General features: G+C 54.2%; 1 protein-coding gene across 4 annotated transcripts in view; it reads left to right on the top strand.

Moving 5' to 3' along the window:
* CACNA1E (calcium voltage-gated channel subunit alpha1 E) overlaps positions 1 to 17602 on the top strand; it is a 166608-nt gene that overhangs the window by 84402 nt on the left and 64604 nt on the right. For all 4 annotated transcript variants that reach the window (XM_056355657.1, XM_056355654.1, XM_056355653.1 and 1 more), the window contains exons 6-8: positions 3438 to 3541; positions 4330 to 4482; positions 4791 to 4972. In XM_056355657.1, the coding sequence (XP_056211632.1) occupies positions 3438 to 3541; positions 4330 to 4482; positions 4791 to 4972 (439 nt within the window). The remainder of the gene's footprint in view (positions 1 to 3437; positions 3542 to 4329; positions 4483 to 4790; positions 4973 to 17602) is intronic.

Raw genomic sequence — 17602 nt, 5'->3', positions numbered from 1 at the left:
AGTCTGTAAATAAATAAAATAAAACAATCATCCTGGTTGCAAACACAAAGCATTGGATTTTTTTTTTTCTCGCCCCCCCCCCCCCCCCCCCCCCGAAAGCATGTTTTTGTCTGCCGGTGATTGCTCACTATTCAATTATACTTCAGGGCAGGGGATTAGCATATATTTCCCATCCTGCCTCCTCTCTCCTTTTTCATTTGCATTCTTCCAATAGCTCCTCTCTGCTCTTTTCTCCACCTGAAGTCTCTCTTCCCCCTTTCCTCTGAAGAAGTAAAACTAACCCCTTTGCCTGGGTGACCTATAAAAACGCCTTCACTTCTTTTTTCTTCTTTTTTTCCTCCAGTACATATGATGAAAAGCATGAGATCATTGAGATTTTTATAGCCCAATCTGGCAGCTTTTTCAAATAACTTGGATGGTGAAATGTAATTTTAGTTTGGGTCCTTGCCTAAAAATAAAGAATAATTATTAGCACATCAGACGTGGATATTGTAAGTGATCGAAAAGGGTTTAAATTGTTCTACAGATACCGGAGCTGCCACCCTGTGCCAGCACAAAGGTTTGTCACAGCCCAAGTCCCATCTCCATGCTGTGCATCCCGAGGAGCTGTAAGAAGCCCTAACATGTGCCAATGAATCAGAAGTGGGTGTGCTAGGTGATACGGGTGGCTCTTTGCAAATTAAAAAAGAGGCATGTTTAGAGGGTTAACAAGCAATTAACAGGTGAGATGCTGAAGTTCAGAGCAGGAAGGTGTGTTTTGAGCATTGTGTATATTATTAGCAGTGATGTGGTGGTGGTGTCTGTGTGTACTAGTGAAGCCTGGTTATTGGGGAGAGGCAATCTCCGATACTTAGAATCACTGAAAGGCTTGGGAAAAGCAGGCAGAAGCCAGGCTTGTGTGCCTGGAAGCTTGCTTTGCTTTTTCCAGCCACCTCAATTGGTCTGAAGGTGGTCCAGGTCTGATCAGACCCTGCTCTCGGCGCTCTGGGATGGATGGGTTTGCCAGGAGCAGCTTGAGCAGTGCGTGCTCCCAGTGCATCTGCCCTCACTGGGAGCTGCAGCTCTGCCTGCAAAAGGATGCTCAGGCACCTGTTTTGTAGCGGTTGGTCATCTTTCTGTCATTGGTCAGGAGACATGTCTGCAGTGCAACCACCTCGCTCTGGTGATCTGTTCAAACCCCCTTCTAAAACAGCTTGTGATGTCCCTTGTCCCCCAGTGAGGACAAGGAGCATGTCACCTTGCCACACAGGAGTCCCATTCTTAGCAGCTAATTTAGAGCGCCTGGAAGTAGTGCCCTGAAATCGCCTGAACCTTGCCTGGAGGCTCAGCGCGACGGCTCCTGAGCCCTTCAAGCAAATCTGGGTTAGCAGAGGACTTTGCAGCCAGGGCGCTCTCCTTCCCTCCGCCGTGCCGGACCAGCCTTAGGTGATGGTCCTGCCCCAGGGAGGAGATGTGCGGTGGGGCTGGGACCAGTGATGGCTCCACCTCCACCACTCTGCCCAGCTGTGCTAGGCCACAGCTCCTGCTGCTCTGTGGTGGTAGGAGAAGGCTGTCGATCCTGCTCTGCTGCCAGGAGCCTTCCTGCTGGGCTTGTGTTGGCGAGCCCTCAGGAGAAGCACTGCAGCCTGTGTCCAGCCCAGGAGCATCCCTGGCCTCCTGGAGATGCTCCATCCTAGCTGGAGTCAGCACAGGGGCTGCAAATGCCTTTCCCCCCGCCCCTTTGGGAGGCTGGTTGGACACCAGGTGTTGGAACATGAGGAGCAAAGCTGAAGGAGGGTCTTGGGGTCTCCAGCATGCCATTGGACACAGCGTGTCCTCTATGCTGGCGTTTTGGGGAGCACTGGGTTACCCTGCTCTCACAGGCAGGCTGCGTGAAAGAGATGAAAGCGCCTCTGCTCTTCTCTCTCCCACGTGTAGCTGAGTGGCCGTGCTTTATCATACTTATTGATTTTGATCTTACAACCAATTTAACAATGCAGCTCTCCCCAGCCTCTGGGTGCTCCTGACTTAATTAAGTCCCTCTTCTGCTCTCCCGTCAGCCCTGCGGGTAGTGGGGGCTGGTCACAGGCTGGGGAACAGGGACCTTGCCAAAGGAGGACAGGGGAAAGGGGTGGTGCTATCAAGGGTAAATGATGCCCATATACATCGGGGATAAGCAGCCTGGTACACGGGGAAATGTGGGGGATGCTGGGGCCAAGCTTTGCAGCTGACCCTTTGCGCTGGGGCAGGGAGGAAGAGGAGGGTAGGAAAAGGAGTTGAAACAATCGGGTTTGCTGATGTTAGAGCATTTTTGCTGCCAGGGTATCCTAGGAAACCCAACCGCCTTTCTGGAGGGACAGGTTGGTACCTGCCGTACCTCGGGGAGAGGGGGAGAGAAAGAGTGCTAATTGCTCAGCGCGCCAGAGAGCTGCTCTGGCCTGTAATTAGATGAATTAGTGGAACAATGACCCAATTTCCCTGGGTTTTTGGATTGCTGCAAACAACCCCGAGGTTGCTGCCTCTCTCTGTCCCGCTCTCCTCCCCATCCCCTGCTCCTCTGCTGCAGCACTCCCTCCTCCTCCTCCTTGCCCAGCATCTGGGGACTGAGCCCCCGATGGGAGAGGAGCCCACGAGCTCTGGCACTGCTATCTGTGCTCCCGTGTCTCTGCCAGCATCCCTGACCCGCGTCACCCCAGCAGGTACAGGGGCCTCGAGTATTGCCGCTGCTGGACTTGATGTGCACCAGCTCCCTTCTGCCCCAATTTGTTTTCCAGAGATGGGCTTGAAAAAAAAATATCTTTGTGTTTTAAAGGAAAACCTCTGGAGTCCTTCCTGTGCCTGCTGGTTGCCTTCCAAGGTCATCAAACTTTCATTACTATAGATTTTTGAATGCATGTGAGGTTCTTGGCTCCTTGTCGGCAATCCCAGAGGTGGGACTCTAAGGAAGCTCCATATGTGGAAAAAGCCAGAGCAACTGATGGGTGGAGGTGTTGCCAGGGGAGTGTGGGTGACCCTCAGGGAAGTGACTCCCATCTCTGGTCCACGTGCTTGCTACCTGCCTGGAAGGCAGGTTAAACCTATGTAGGCACGATGGATATGGTGTTGGTAGCACCGAGGCCCCAGAGCGCAATTGTACGGCATAGGTGATGGCCAGTGCTGCGGCGTGGGGCTGTCCCTGGCCATCCTGGCATGTGGGAGGCATCGATGGGGGGCTGCCAGGGTGGGGTGGCCCCTAGGTGGCTTTGGCTGACCACAGTGGCCCATGAGCTTTGGTGCTAGCTTCAAACAGGGCTTGCTGGCATGCGGGCTTTGGGAGCTGTTGAATCTCTATACCTACCCAGGGACACGGTCTGCCTCGTGGCTTCCTCCAGCCTGGCATGAGAACATGGCTCTTGGCACCGGGGTGGCTGAGGGCTTTGCCCAGGATAACTCTGCTCTCTCTCCCTGTCTGCCCACAGCATCCTTGCCACCGCTGGGACGCACTTCAACACCCACGTGGACCTGCGGACGCTGCGGGCTGTGCGTGTGCTCAGACCTCTGAAGCTCGTCTCAGGCATTCCCAGTAAGTTGGATGCTCCTGGTCCTCCCTTTGGGGTGTCCACACCCATCCCATTATGTCCTTCAGAGCAAGAGGGGTTCTCGTTCCCATCAAAGACAGAGGGCGAAATCAGGAAAGAGAGGGAAAACCCTGCCACGTGGTGGGAGCTGTAGGATGGCAGCATTTGGTGTTCCCGGGTGGCGGTTCCCCCTGCCCAGCCTGCTCTGTGCTGGTGCAAGGCTGGGCTCGGCAGCTCACCAGGGCTCACCCGTGGCTCCGATTCCCTGGCCAGAAGGCAGTGGGTGGCTCCTTTCAGGACTGAGGTTTATTTGGAGGAGATCTGAGGATTTTTTTGCAAGATTTCATCTGCCAGCGTGGGGATAAATAAAGAAACTAGGCTGCTGCTGGCACTGGTCCTCCCATCCCTCCTGCCCTGGGCACGGGGTGGGTGGTGTGCTGGATCCATGCCCTGGGGGCAGTGAGGGGGACAGAGCTGCACGGGCCATGTCCCACAAAGTCCAGGTGGGATAAGGACAGGCAGGACACCAGAGGGAAGACCAGAACCAGAAACCAGCCCTCCTCAAGCTTTGCTTTGCAGCCTGGCCCTTCCTGCTCCCCCCAGGGTGGTGCTTTCCTCCACAGTCCTTCTCTGCCCTAAGGGATTATCCAGGCTGTGCTGGCCTCTTGCATCTGTCTGATGACTGCCCATCCTCCCTGCTCACTGTCTTCCTCTTGCTAGAGGTGGGATGGATGTGCCCAGGCAGGGGGTTTGCAGCACTGTGCTGAGCTGTGCTCTTTCTTTCCCCTTCCAGGCCTGCAGATTGTGCTGAAATCCATCATGAAGGCCATGGTGCCTCTCCTCCAGATTGGCTTGCTGCTCTTTTTTGCTATCCTCATGTTTGCTATTATCGGCCTGGAGTTCTACAGCGGGAAGCTGCACCGAGCCTGCTATACAAACAATTCAGGTGGGGAGAAGGGCTCTGCGCCCACTTGGCATCCCATGGGTGAAAAACAGCTGGGACGAGCGCATGTTGCTATCATGTGAAGCCCAGGGCTGAGAAGATCCTGCATTTTGCTTTGTGTGCGCCAGGCATCAACCGCTTGCGTTCAGGATGTCCCAGTTTCTTATGGAAGCAGTCTGTGTCATCCCTGGCTAGTCCCAGTGCGGTCTTTTGCTCTGTCCCAAGCCCGCCGGCATTCAGACCCTTCCCTCGCCTGTCCCCTGCCTCTCTCTTACCTCTGTCTCCTTTGGTTCTCTGCTGTGTGCTCGCAGGTGAACTAGAGGAGCTGGACCCCCCCCATCCATGCGGGGTGCAGGGTTGCCCCCCAGGATACGAATGCCGGGAGTGGATCGGTCCCAACGATGGGATCACGCAGTTTGACAACATCCTCTTTGCTGTGTTGACCGTCTTCCAGTGCATCACCATGGAAGGGTGGACCACAGTCCTGTACAATGTGAGTAGCGCTGCTCTGGGGTCTCTTTGGGCAGCTGGGCATGGGAATGTGGAGCTGGGGACAGTATTTCTGTGTGCTGGAAACCTGTAAGATCCTGAGTTTCCTTCATGATGGGGATGGGGTTGGTCCTTCCCATTTGGGCAGGAGATGGGGGACAGAGAGGCGTGTTATGTGTCTCTGGGCAAAGGGAGCTTGAAGGGCTTGGTCCCCATCTCTGGGCTGGTTGTGCAACCCATTGCAGAGAGCAAAACCTCGTGGACGTGGGCTGCAGCAAGCCTTCTGCTTGAGGGCTGTCCCTGAAGGGTATCTTTCCTTTGTTGTTCCTCCTCCTCCTGGGCTCCTCGGGGCAGCTCTGTATACGTGGATGTGGTTTCTGGCTACTGCACGTCCCCTCTCCCTGCAGACCAGGCAGCAGAGGTGCCTGCATCCCCATGGTGGCCTTGGAAAGCCCCGAAGCTGGGCTTGGCCCCCTCCCTGGGGGGCAGGGGCAGCATTTTGGTGTCCAACAGGGAGCTGAGATCATTGGTATTTGTGCTGCAAACATATGTCAGTGCTGATGAAGCTGGGCATGGCTGGGCTGAGTTCCTGTGGTTTGCAACTGCTTGAAGTTGCCGATGTCTGAGCCCTTGGGGTGCCCAGGGAGCAACCTGGGGGCAAAGCTAGAAGCAGGAACGAAGCTATGGGTGATCACAAAGTGCAATATCATTGTGGGTGATTGACTGTATATGTATGTTTTAGTTTTTGGGCTAGAAGTAACTATGCTAGTTCTGTTCCCAGCCTAATTTCAGCATCAATTTGGGCGTCATTGCACCGGGAATGTTTTTATACCCTGGTTCCCATAATGCCTGGAGATTTCAGTGGCATTGCCCTGCGGGAGGCAAATTGAATGGCTTGTGATGGGGAAACATGCTTTGATAGTTACTTCATTGTCAGCAGAAAGGGTGGCTTTTAACCCTAGGTAAAGGCACCACGCTGCCAGCATTGGGGCCCCCCTCCCGCTCCATCCATCCCAGGGTCCTTCTGGAGGTGCAGGATAGTGTGTATGGGTAGATGGACTGTGAAACCTAGACTGGGATGGAAAGGGGAGAGTTCATGGCAAGACTTTACCATGAGGATGGGGGTGTAAGGATCTTGCTGCTTCAGCAGGGGAATTAGGCATGATTGAACCATCTCAGTGTTCAGACTGAGAAAAGACCATTTCTCGACTGCTTCTGGTGTATCAATGGGGTTAGAGACTTAACTACAGCACCTATTGCCCAGGCATAGTTGAGTATAGCAGGAAAGGTGATTTTTCCAGCTTGGCAGCGTGGTTCCCCTGCTGTCAGTGTGGCTGGGCGACTGCTGCCTGCTCATACTGCTGTACAGCATCCCATGCATGCCCAGCACTGCCCACGGCTGGCACCAGCAACCCATCCTGCACCTTGTTTCTTGTGTTAATGATCATTTCTCTGCAAAAGCCGGGCGCTGCTATCATCGGCACTCCCTATTCCCTTCCTCCCTGTCCTTTGGCACCTGCAGCAATTAGCAGCAGTACTTCCCGTGCTAGAGCCTGGGTTGCGGTGTGCAAGGAGTCAGTGAGATACATGGACAGGTGATTTATGGTCTGAGCGACCTTGAGGGTTTGTACTGGTGGTTCCCAAAAAAGTCTGGTCTCCTGCTCTTTGGGATATCCTTACTGGGAAGCCAAGCCAATCCGTTCAGTGTCCAGGATTTGATGGTCCACCATCTGGATCTTACTGGAGGGTAAGGATGGGAGATGCTGCTGGGAGCACTGAAAACCGTGCTCTGCAGGACCTGCCCTGGGTGATCCCTTGTTTACCACCGCTGCTGCTAAACTGAGGGCTCTCCAGGGCACCTGGGGGGCCATAAGACCTGTTATCCAAATAATCTTCTCAACATCGGCAGCACTGCTGGGCAGACGTGCTCTGTCATGGTGTCCCTGATGGCTGGGACCGTAAGGTACCTCCCTTTCCCACTCCTCTGCAAAGAACCAGTTATTACTTACCTATAACGGAAAGGATTATGGACATTTCTGGGCTTTTAATCAAGTGAAGACTGGGGCCTTGGTATAGTAAAATCCTGCTGATTCATTCTGGGAGGCGGCGAGGGATGGACACTGTTCCCAGCACTGTCGAGCTGTGCCTCCTGCCCTCCCTGGGGATGCTGGCTGTCTCGTAGGGTGCCTCTAGATTGCAAAGGCTATGGGTGCTCAGTCCTTCTGCTGCTTGGAGGCAGCAGAATGAGCTTCTGCCTGTTTTTTAATAGCAAAATGAGGCATACAGGTGGGGGATGTGGTCCCCGGGGGATGCAGGAGGAGGGCTGGGCAGGAGTGGAAAGCCACTGGGATGCTCTGCTGTCACCTTCATCACTTGGAGCAGCAAACCAGAGCAGGGTCCTGCTGCTAACCAGCATGGACCTTGCCTAGCACATGCCCCAGGTTTGGGGGAATCGAGGCGGGACTCTGCTTTCCCACCAGGGTAAAGAGATGGGAGGCTGCGTCCTTGCAGGTTCACGCTGCAGAGAAGGAGATTGCAGGAAAACCACTTTAGCAACCTCTCAAAGAAATTGCTTACTATAGTATTCCCCTGTGTAACTGTATTGTGATTTTAAGACCCATTTTTCCACAATTTTACCAGGTCTAGAAGCATAGCTCCTGGAATTTGTAGATAGCATCACGAAAAGCTAATTGGCCTGGTGGTACTTTCCACATGTGTTATTTCATGGATGTGTTTGCCTTTTGCCTTGTTTTAATCAGCCTTGCCTGCGTGAAATGCTGTCTTACTAGGTAGAAATCACAGTATCTGTTTAAAAAAGAAAGAAAAAGCCTCAGATTGTGGGGTGTTATGGCTTTTCTAGCTCCCATCCCTGGGAGCCTGAAGGACTTTAATGTCTTTTAGAGGGGAGTTGTGGCTTTGTGGTTCCTGTGGCTGTCTCTGTGGTCCAAAACAGGGGCTAAGGAGTATTTTGCTTTTCTTCTTACACTGGAGCAGGTGCCCCTTCCCTGGGCTGGCTGGAGACCAAACCTGATTTCTGTAGGGACCAGAGGGAAATTTAATGCTGGCAAAGAAGCTCACTGTCCTACTTCTCCGCCTCTGCAGCCGTGTCGGCATGGGGTAGGGGCTGGGTTGCAGATTTTTGACTTTAAACAGTGATGCTGGGGTCTGGGCAGGGAGTGGCAGGGCTGGTGAGGGGCTGCTGGTGTGTGCCACGGGGCTGGCTGGACACGACACAGGCACTCAGTGGTGCTGGTGGCTTTGGGTGCTCAGTCCAGCTCCCCTGGTCCCAGAAAGCAAACAGGAGAGGAGTATGAATTCATAGTTTCCTCCAAAACATGGACTCAAGAGGCTGTATTTGTTTACTGAGACTAGTTATTTGCTTTCCCGTTTGGAAGTGTTCAGCTGCTGTGCTTGCAAGTAGTGAGGAAGAGCCCGGCTGGCTGGGAGATTCTACTTTTCTCTTTCCCCCATGCTGTCAGGAGCTGAGATGGGATGAAAAAGCCCAGTGGCAAGCATATGCTGGGGCTGTGGGCTGGCTTGGTGGGCTCTGCAGGGAGAGGGCTCAGCCCTGCCTGTCCCAGCTGGGTCCCTTGCCCCGAGCACTGCTCTTGGCTCTCCGGAGCCGGCAACGCCAGCCATGCAGCGCAGGAGCCCCAGCCCCCAGCTGGGCATTAACATTAGGTTAGTGTGGGACAAATGACGACACAAGTGCATGGAGAAAGCTGTTTATAGCTGTGGGAGCAACACAAAGATGGACAGATGCAGGCAGGGGAGCCAGGGCTGTCTGCGGCTCCTGCTGGCACTGCTTGCAGGGTCTGAGGCTGCTGCGAGGTACAAGTGGTTGTGGTTGCAAGTGGTTGCTGAGGTTGCATATGGTTGCAAGGGGCCACGAGTACAAGCATGGGCACATGTGTGGCTGTGGCCCTGGGCACCCTCTGCTCGCCCTGGGAGAGAGACTGAGCACTTCAAAGGTACAGCAGGGCCGGTGCACAGAACCAGAGCCTGCTGCATGGGGAAAGTGTTTCTCTGCCTGGATCTGGCTGTCAGGTTGAACTCTGGATCCTCATGTTGTGGCTTCAGTAAATTTCTGAGAGTTGAAGCAACCTGCAGATGGGGAGTGCCTGCACGGCAGTGATAACCAACCTGCAGCTGGGCCATGCAAAGAGCCAAGCTGACTTTGCACAGGGCCATGGCTATTGGCAGCGATGGGTAAAAACATTTGCCTCCTAAGCACATGCGTTAAAGCAGCACTGGAAGAGCATTCATGCTACTAATTAAAAATGCATTGCAAGGTGTAACGGGAGCTAGCTGGCTGCAGTTGCTTGCTGTAAACCCAAAAGGCCTTTTGTGGCAGAATCGGGACTATAGGGAAGCAGGAGGGCAAAAAGGTACAGAGAGCATCAGGTGATGCCAGGGCTAGTGCTGGGAGCCTTCTGGGTGCTGGAGGAGTACCTTGGTGCATCAGAAGGAGAGCGTTTGCTGGGGAAAAGAGTATCGAGTCCTCAGCAGCTTCCAAAATACCTACTAAAATGCAGTGGCTGTGGGCAGATCTGTGTGCCACAGCCTCAGGGGAGATGGGATGTGCAGGTCTTGTAGCCCCCTGCAAAACTTAACAGCCGCCTGCAAACAGCCAGGCAGTTGCAAACGTGCTTGCTAGGTGTGAAGCGCAAGCCGTGCATGCCGAGCCCGGCAGCAGAGGCTCTGCAAAAGCTGCTGCAAGGAAGGAGCTTCGCAGCAAGTGTGACTCAACCGCCACATGCTGCTAGCACGCCCGAGGTGCTGTGGCCAGGAGGGTGCAAGGGGAGGACGCCCTGCAGGAGCCCAGTGTGGCCCTGGGGTTTGGGATCTCCTCTAAATGTGGGGTGCTAAAGGGCTGAGAAGAATCTCACCATGTGCAGAGATCGGGGTTTCATGCTGCTGGGTGCGGAGCTGGGTTTTCAAAAGTTGGCTTGGGCTGGTTTCAACTGTGAAGCTCCAAACCTGAGATCTTCTGCTGGAGCCTGGTTTTCAAATGTGGTGAAATATCCATCCTTGATGAAATGAGGACTGTTCAGGCAGCCCTGATTCGGGGTGTTGGGAAAGGGAGGTGTGTTAAATCACTGGCTGTGCTGGAGCACGAGGATTGGAGATGGGTGCAAAGCTTGGCTGCCTTGCTCCCTGCCAGGTCCCCAGCTGCACTAGTCAAGCGGCCTTGGAGGGGATCAGAGCAGGGATCTGTTGCAAAACAATTACTCTTCTCTGGGTGTGTGTATAAAATTGTTCATTTCTTGTTGGCATAAGTTCTTCTTGGTGTGTCACAGCCATCCCTTGGGATGCTCAGCACTCAGCTGCTCTCCCTTAAGCACCTATGTGTGAACAGTGTGAGCGGGACCTGAGCATCACGCAGGTCTTGGTGGGTATCTCCTGTTGCCTTTCAGAGAATGAGGGCAGTGCCTGGCTTTATGTGGGGCAGCCAGGGGCCAGTGAAATTGATTCAACAAGAGAGGAGTTTGCTCAGACCTGAGATGAGCTGGGAAGCCTTCCTGAGCTCCAGCGCTTCCCAGAGCTGCTGTAGCTCCTCTGGACATTGGTGCCAGTCCCCTGGGGTCCCCGATTCCAGGGCAAGAGCTGCAGCAGTGCCAGCCATGTGCTGAGGGTTGTAGGGACTCTGCAGTGAGGGCTGGCAGGGCAAAGATCCCCCCATAAAAAGCACTTGCCCTGACACCACAGTGATGGGCAGAGAACACTGGAGGAGCTCAGCACGGTGGTCCCACAGCCAGGGGCTGAGCCTGCCCTGCTACTCCTTTGGGCACTGTGCAGGGTGAAGCTGGGAGTGTGGTGGCTCCCAGCAAGGAGCAGCGCTGGCTAGAGATGATCTCTGGGGAGAGGAGGAAGAGATGAGAGGGATGGTGCAAGAGGGGAACCACTTGGCTTTTTAGCCCTCTGTGCCCTGGGATGATGCCAGGCTCTCAAGCTGGAACACTTGCAAAGGGAAAAGGAGTTCCTCCTTATGTGTTTTAAATTAAAACACAACACACACAAAATATCCTGTCAGGGAGGTATGAAAATTTAATCAGCACCCTGTGCTCTTAGCAGCTCAGTAGCAAGCACAGATCTTAATGCCTCTGCAGCTATTCCTGGCGGCTCCTAGCCGTGAGGGCGAAGCGGGGTGTGCTGTGTGCTGGGCGGGGGGACATGGGGGGCTGCCAGAAAGTCCCTGGCACACGTGGCACCGCAGGACAGAGCCCCTTCCTGCTTCTTCCTCTGAAGCATTAAACACCGAGCGTTTAAAATGCAGTTGAGTTATCAGGGCTTCAGAGAGGAGACTTCAAATTCCAGCCCGAAGGTTTAAAACCTTCCAAACTTCATGGAACGAGCTGTTTTTCCCCAAATGGCTCCTGCTGGTGCCCGAGCTGGCAGCTCGCGTGCTGCCAGCCATGGGTGCTGGAGCTCATCCCCAACAGGCGTGTGAGCGGCAGCCAGCCTGCTTTACCCTCTTCTCCCTTTGGAAGAAACGGCTCTTTCTCTGCACTCAGCAAAGTCAGACCCTCGCTGGCTTGCCAAATGTTCCTGCATATTTTTTTGAATTTTTCCCCCCCTTTTCCCTCTGCCTGTGTGCGCTGAAATGACACAGCAAGAAACAAACTGTCTGCTGGATCCCCAGCTTTGCAGGCATGTTCTGTCAAAAGCTCCCTGCCCACACCCTCCTTCCTGCCCGCACGGGAAAGTCCGTCTGCTGGCAGGAATGGGGGGACCCAGGGGCTGGCAGAGGCACCGATGCTCCGGCAATGCCCAACAACTCCAGACTCAAGGAGAGGAGGTGATGGGAGGGTCTCGGTGCTGCTTGGCCCTGCATTGCTCATCTTCGTTAAGCTCCGGACCTGTAATTTCATTAGAGGGTTTGGTGCTGGAAATGGTGCCAATGAGGCTTTGTAAAGCTGTTTCCATGCATCTATGTTGGTGCATGTGCTGATGTGCATCCAGCTGGGCTTGTCAGGGGTATTGGGGTGAGCTGGGGACCTTGAGCAAGGTTACGTGTAGGTCTGTTGCCCCAGAGCATTGCAGCTGGAGCTGGGGATGTTCCTGCATCTAGGAATCATAGAATGGCTTGGGTTGGAAGGGACCTTAAAGTTCCAACCCCCCTTACCACGGCAGGAAACATATCACGGGCCCTGAGCTGCCTGTCTGGGCTGGCTGCATGCTCAAAACAAAGCAGGGAATCCAGCCTGGCAATCACCGAGCTCCACTGAAAACCAGCCCCAAAGCTGATCCCATGAAAACCGTGCCCCAGTGCAGCGTGCAGGCTCCAGGTCCTGCCGGAGAGGCAGCAGCTGGCACGTGTCTGAGCCTGATGCTGAGGATCTGGACTGGGAACACTGGTGCTGCTTTAGCCGAGCGCCATGTCTAATGAAGGCTGCAGAGCTTTGCAAATATTTCATCAGGAAAAGTTCATCCTGCCTATGGGCACTGAGGGGGGTGCCCTCATCTGAGGCTGGGGAAGGTGCAGGAGGGGTCCGGGCAGGGAGAAGGTGGGGGTTTGGGAGCAGAGGTGGGAGCGGCTGAGGGGTCGCAGGGAGGGATGGCTGGGGGTGAAAGGAGGAGGGGGCACAGGCACGCGTGAAGACAGGGTCTGCAGGTGGATGCTGGGACATCTAGGTGCAATTTCTCAATGAAATACAGGAGAACAGAACAAAAATTGGTCTCAACACCTATTTCAAATGTTTTGAAAACACCTGATTTTTAGCAACGCTTCTAGCAATGCATTTTTTGCATTCCATTTAGAAAACAGAAAATTGAAATATATTGGATTTTTCCCTGTTTTCCCACTTCCCCCCATGCCTGACACAAGCATGCCCGTGTGCTGTGGGCTTTGCAGAGCATCCTGCACCCCTCTGCAGGGACTGCTGCCTGCCCTCAGCACCCCACGGCCAGTGACAGGCAGGGCATGGGGCAGGAGGTGCCCACCCTGCCTGGAGACCCTGATGCACGGCTGTGGCAGGATGTGTCCCACCGTGGGCCAGCCCTGGCCCTGCAAAGGAAATGTACCAATTTCCTTATTAACCTGATTTGGCAAAGCAAAGCATTTTCATTCAGATCTTGTCCAGTGCCGGGGTCGCTGATGGATACCAGGCAGGGCTGGCAGGAGTGAAGCATGGCCCTGCATGCAGCAGATCAAATTACTGCTAATAAAGGAAAGAAAGAGATCTGGTGGTGCGCTGGGGAGAGCAGCAGCGGGTGTCAAGGACTTGAGGGAACTAGTTAGGCCAGGGAATCTGCTGTAAGGTGGGGTTTTGGTTTGTTTGGGGTTTTGGGTTTTTTTTTCTCCTCCTTTTTGCTGGAGATTTTGAGGCTGTTGCTGCTGGCCTGCATGTGTTTATCAGCCCGCTGCAGCTGTGGTTTGCAGGGAGGAGCAGGTCGGGTGCCGCAGGGGTGGTGGTGGTGGGGATACCATCAGCTGTGGCAGGGGCACGGTGGGCGTCATCACCAGGCAAAGTTCATCGGGAATTGCTGAGCCAAGGATTTGGCGGGCAAATCATGGAAGCTGTGGTGGTTTTGCACCTGCTGTCCCAGCAGGTCTGCTCTGTCCCTGTGCTAGGCAGCAAGCCCCTGGGAAGTGCTGGGGAAGGCAGGCATGGTACCCAGGGCAAAGCCTTCTGAGATCCTGGCTTTCCACATCATCCCCAAATCCCCTTGCTAGGACTGCAGCCAGGGGGCACAGACAGACCTCTCCTGCCCAGCTGCGGTGGTTGGGATGGTTTGGTCACCCCATCCCTGCCTGTTAAAGCCTGCCTGCAATGCAAGCGAAGCCACAGGTCCCTGGGAGCTCCCTGCGGGGTGGGAGATCGCTAGAAGAGGACCTTGAGGAGAGTGGGACAGGGCCACCCGTGCTCCTGGAGGTCCTATGGATCCTCCCCTCAACCCCGCAGCACAGTGCTGCCGTAGCCCCTGAGCACGTCACGGCCAGTTTGTTACATTTGTGGGTGTATATTACCCTGATCTAATGATGTGCTGTTCTGGTCCAAATTTAAACAGAAACCACAGAAGCTCTCTCCTAATGCAGACAAATTTTGAGGAGGAACCTGAGTGCCTACGGGGCATCACTGTGTGCTGTTGATGCTGACCAAGCTGGATGTGGAGGTCTCCAGAACATCTCCTGCTGGGAAGGGGCAGAAAGCTCCCTTCCTTTCCAGGGAAAGCCTGAAGTGGGAGCCCAGCCCTATTACTAGACACTGGGGAACCAACAAGGGTGGATCTCTGTGTGTGAAATCCAGCAGCTCCCCATGTCCTGCTGCTCTCCAAATGAGCTGGGTGCCCACAGCATCCGTCCCCAGTCCCGCTGCCCAAGCTGGTGGGCAATGAGTGGCCGTTAAAGGCACCTTGCACAGGCAGAACATGCTCTCTGTTTATTTTTAGCTAGGAGAGACTGTGGGGTTTTTTTGTTTCCCCGCCCCCTTCCCCTATAGCAAAGAAATCCTAAAGTTTCCCATGCGAGCGCAGCCCGAGGGAGGGTACGTGTGGGCTGCGAGCTTGTGCTTTGCATTCGACTTGGGTATATATTTAGGTTTCTTTAGATATCTGGCCCCCTGAGTGAGACCTGCTTTTGCAGCTCCCTGTGCCTTTTCCCGCCCTTTGTAAAAAAAAAAAAAAAAACCCGAAACAAAACAATAAAAACCCCAACAAAACAAAACCAAAAAACCCCTAAAAAAACCCTAAAAAAAACCCCAACACAAGAGCTGCCAAAAGAATAACCTTGTGCTGGGGGTTGAGAAGCGGGGAGCTGGCGGGGGCTTCTTCGCTGGCTGGGGACCTGCTGTGCTGGCTTCGTTACCCCATAAGAGTCCTGCTCCCACACCTTGGTGGTGTCATTTATAGACCTGGAGGCTTTGCTGGCAGCAGGATGGGTCATGTCCGAGGTGTGAGTGTGGTGGTTCAGCTCTGGCTGGGAGTCTCCACCAATGCCTTGGCACGGGAAGCACCCTTGGGTGCATAGTCCTTGGGCAAGCTGTGGCTCTTCAGTCTTCACTGACAAGCTCATGTTGGTTGTGTCGGTGTCTGGGCTATGCCTGAAGGCAGTAGCAAATGTGTTTCTTGGTCTGGTGGCTGGGGTAGAGTTTAGGGGGGGGGGTTAGGCTGGGGGGTGAATAATGAGAAGGTGGGTGTCTTAAAAGGAAGGGAAGAAGCAGCAAAGATCAGGCATCAGGCAGCTCCTTCGTTTCCCAAAGGGCTTGGGTGAGTGGCAGGACCTGGTCTGCTGTACCAGGAGCCAGGGGCAGGAGCCAGGAATTTCTTCATTAAAGGAGTTACAGCATTTGTGCAATTTGGGGATTAAACCCCCTGTGTCTACCCTAACTTCTGCACGTGATGACCTCCTAGTACCTTCAGCAAAGGGGAAAAAACTTATGGGAAGGCACAGTGGATGAAGGTGATGAACCACTGCCTATGGTGGAATATTAGGAACAAATGATGCCCCAAAAGGATGGGAAAAGGGGCTGCTCGGTCAAGACAACTGCATCTCAATGCCAAAGAAGTTGGGAAGTGCTATGGGAGCCACCAAAAGTCATGTTGACACAGGCCTCAGGAAGGATGCTCAAAGGGGCGGTGAGCGGTTCCCCACCTCCAGATGGGAGCAAGGCACAGTGAAGTGACGGCTGGGGAGATTTGGGTATGGATGGATATTTCACCCGGGCTTTTGGTGAACACAAAGGCAGAGGCAACAAAAGCCTGGATAGTGGGAATGAGGACATGGCCACGAGCGCAGCTGATGTGGAAGCCAAGTGTTGAGACCATCACGCCCATCAGCCCAGCGCTCGGGATGGCTTCTCCCTCCCCGTGCTTGGAGGGAGCTGGCACATGAAATGGCAGGTCTGGTAACAAGTATTTTTAACAACTCCATCGAGTTGGGGGAGGCACCATCTGACTGGAGAATAGCGAATGCAATGCCTATATTTAAAAGCGGGGGGAGGAGGGGAAAAAAAGTAAGGCAGGCAGGAATAGGACTGTAAGCCTGACCTCAATTGCATGCCATTTCGGAACAGATTTGGAAGGCAGAAGAGGAAAATGAATCATGGGTTTGCCAAAGGTAGGTCACTCCGGGCTAACCTGGCATCAGAGACCTGGAAAAGCGTAGAGCTACTCTTTGTAGTAAAGCTTTTGCTATGGGAAAGTGTTGATGAAGTGGAGAAGAGGGGAAGGAGAAGAGGAGCTCTGTCAGGCTGGCAGGGAAGCGAGCAGCATCAGGATGGCACGAGGTGCTGTTGAGGGGACATAGTGGCTGGTGGTGACCGGTGGGGCTCCTCAGGGATGAGTCACAGGCTTTCCTGCTTCCAGCATCGCCTGGCTTCCCCGAGCTGGGGGGACAGAGGCTGCCACACTGGGCTGGAGGAGTTTGAGGACTGGAGAGATGTGGGATGCAGGGAGAAATGGAAAGCTGTTGTTTGTTGAGGAACAATGAAGATATCTTCTAGGAGCCCAGGTCTGCTCATTGGGCAGGAGGAGGAGGGGATGCATGGGTGACCGCAGGCCAGTGGTGCCCGGGAGGAGGAGGGGGCTTTGCAGCCAGTGTGGCAAAGTCTTGGTAGCACCATGCAGGGATGGAGTGGGACCCATCAGAATTGCTTGCGTGCGGTTTGGCTAGCAAAGCAGAGGCTGGGGATGTCCATGATTGCTATCTATAAATACATCAGGATGGGAAATAGGAAGAAGAAGAGCTATTTCAGCCAAAGGCCAATGCTGGCAAAAGAATGGAGTGGTATATAAAATAACCACTAATAAATTTAGGCTGAAAATTCGAGCGGCCATTACATCATCTGCTTGAGAGCCTTCCAGTGGGAATAGTGAGGTTTTAAGGTAAAGTTGACAAAATCTGGAGGAGATTGAGTGACGTGAGGGCGTCTGGACTCAGCAACTCCGTGAGACCCTGGCAATCTACATCCTCCCTGCAGACAAACTCCCTAGGCTCCAGCTGGGGAGCACGGTGTGTGTCAGAGCATCAGGGCTGCCAGGACGCGTGGCAGTTCCTTTTGTTTCTGGGCAGACTTACTTCAGCTTTGGGAGTGGCGAGATGGGGTACATCCACTTCTGTGTGTGTGTGTGTGTGCACACGTGCTCTTCTGTGTGCTGATGTCCTGCTGCACTGGATGCTTTGTGGTCATGCTCTCCGCCATGGGCTAGAGAAGCAGTGGAAGATGCAGTGTCTGAAATGCCAAGCCCCTCGTGTTTCCCAAACAAGCCCCCTTGTCCCCCCTGGCTGGGACCTTCGCAGCCTGCATGCTGCAAAGGTATTCGAGCAACTCTTCAGCTCCTTGGGAAATAAAAGGCCAAGTTTTGGCAGTCAGAGTGGCTAAGCAGGTACCAGATAATGAGCTGGAGCCACTGCATCCTGGATAAGCATCACCAGCTCCTGGTTTTGTAGGGAATGTTGGGATGTGCCCTAGGAAACAGGGGTTGGGGGATCCTAGCAAAGCTGGCACCAGCCAGCAGGACCAGTGTGGCCACTCAGGGCAGTACTGTTCTTGAGGCTGCTGGCATCAGCCTGGGTGGCTGGGACCATCCCTGAGCTTACCATGGCCAGTGGTGTGTCCTTGGGTATGTGGGGTCCATGACCACAGCTCCCCATCCCCTCCGCTACCGCAGCAGTGCCCCTCCTGGAGCTGCT

This window comes from Falco biarmicus, chromosome 11, assembly GCF_023638135.1.
Source record: "Falco biarmicus isolate bFalBia1 chromosome 11, bFalBia1.pri, whole genome shotgun sequence".
Lineage (NCBI taxonomy): Eukaryota > Metazoa > Chordata > Aves > Falconiformes > Falconidae > Falco > Falco biarmicus.
The sequence above is the reverse complement of the archived record's forward strand: the minus strand, read 5'-3'. Positions and strand labels throughout refer to the sequence as shown.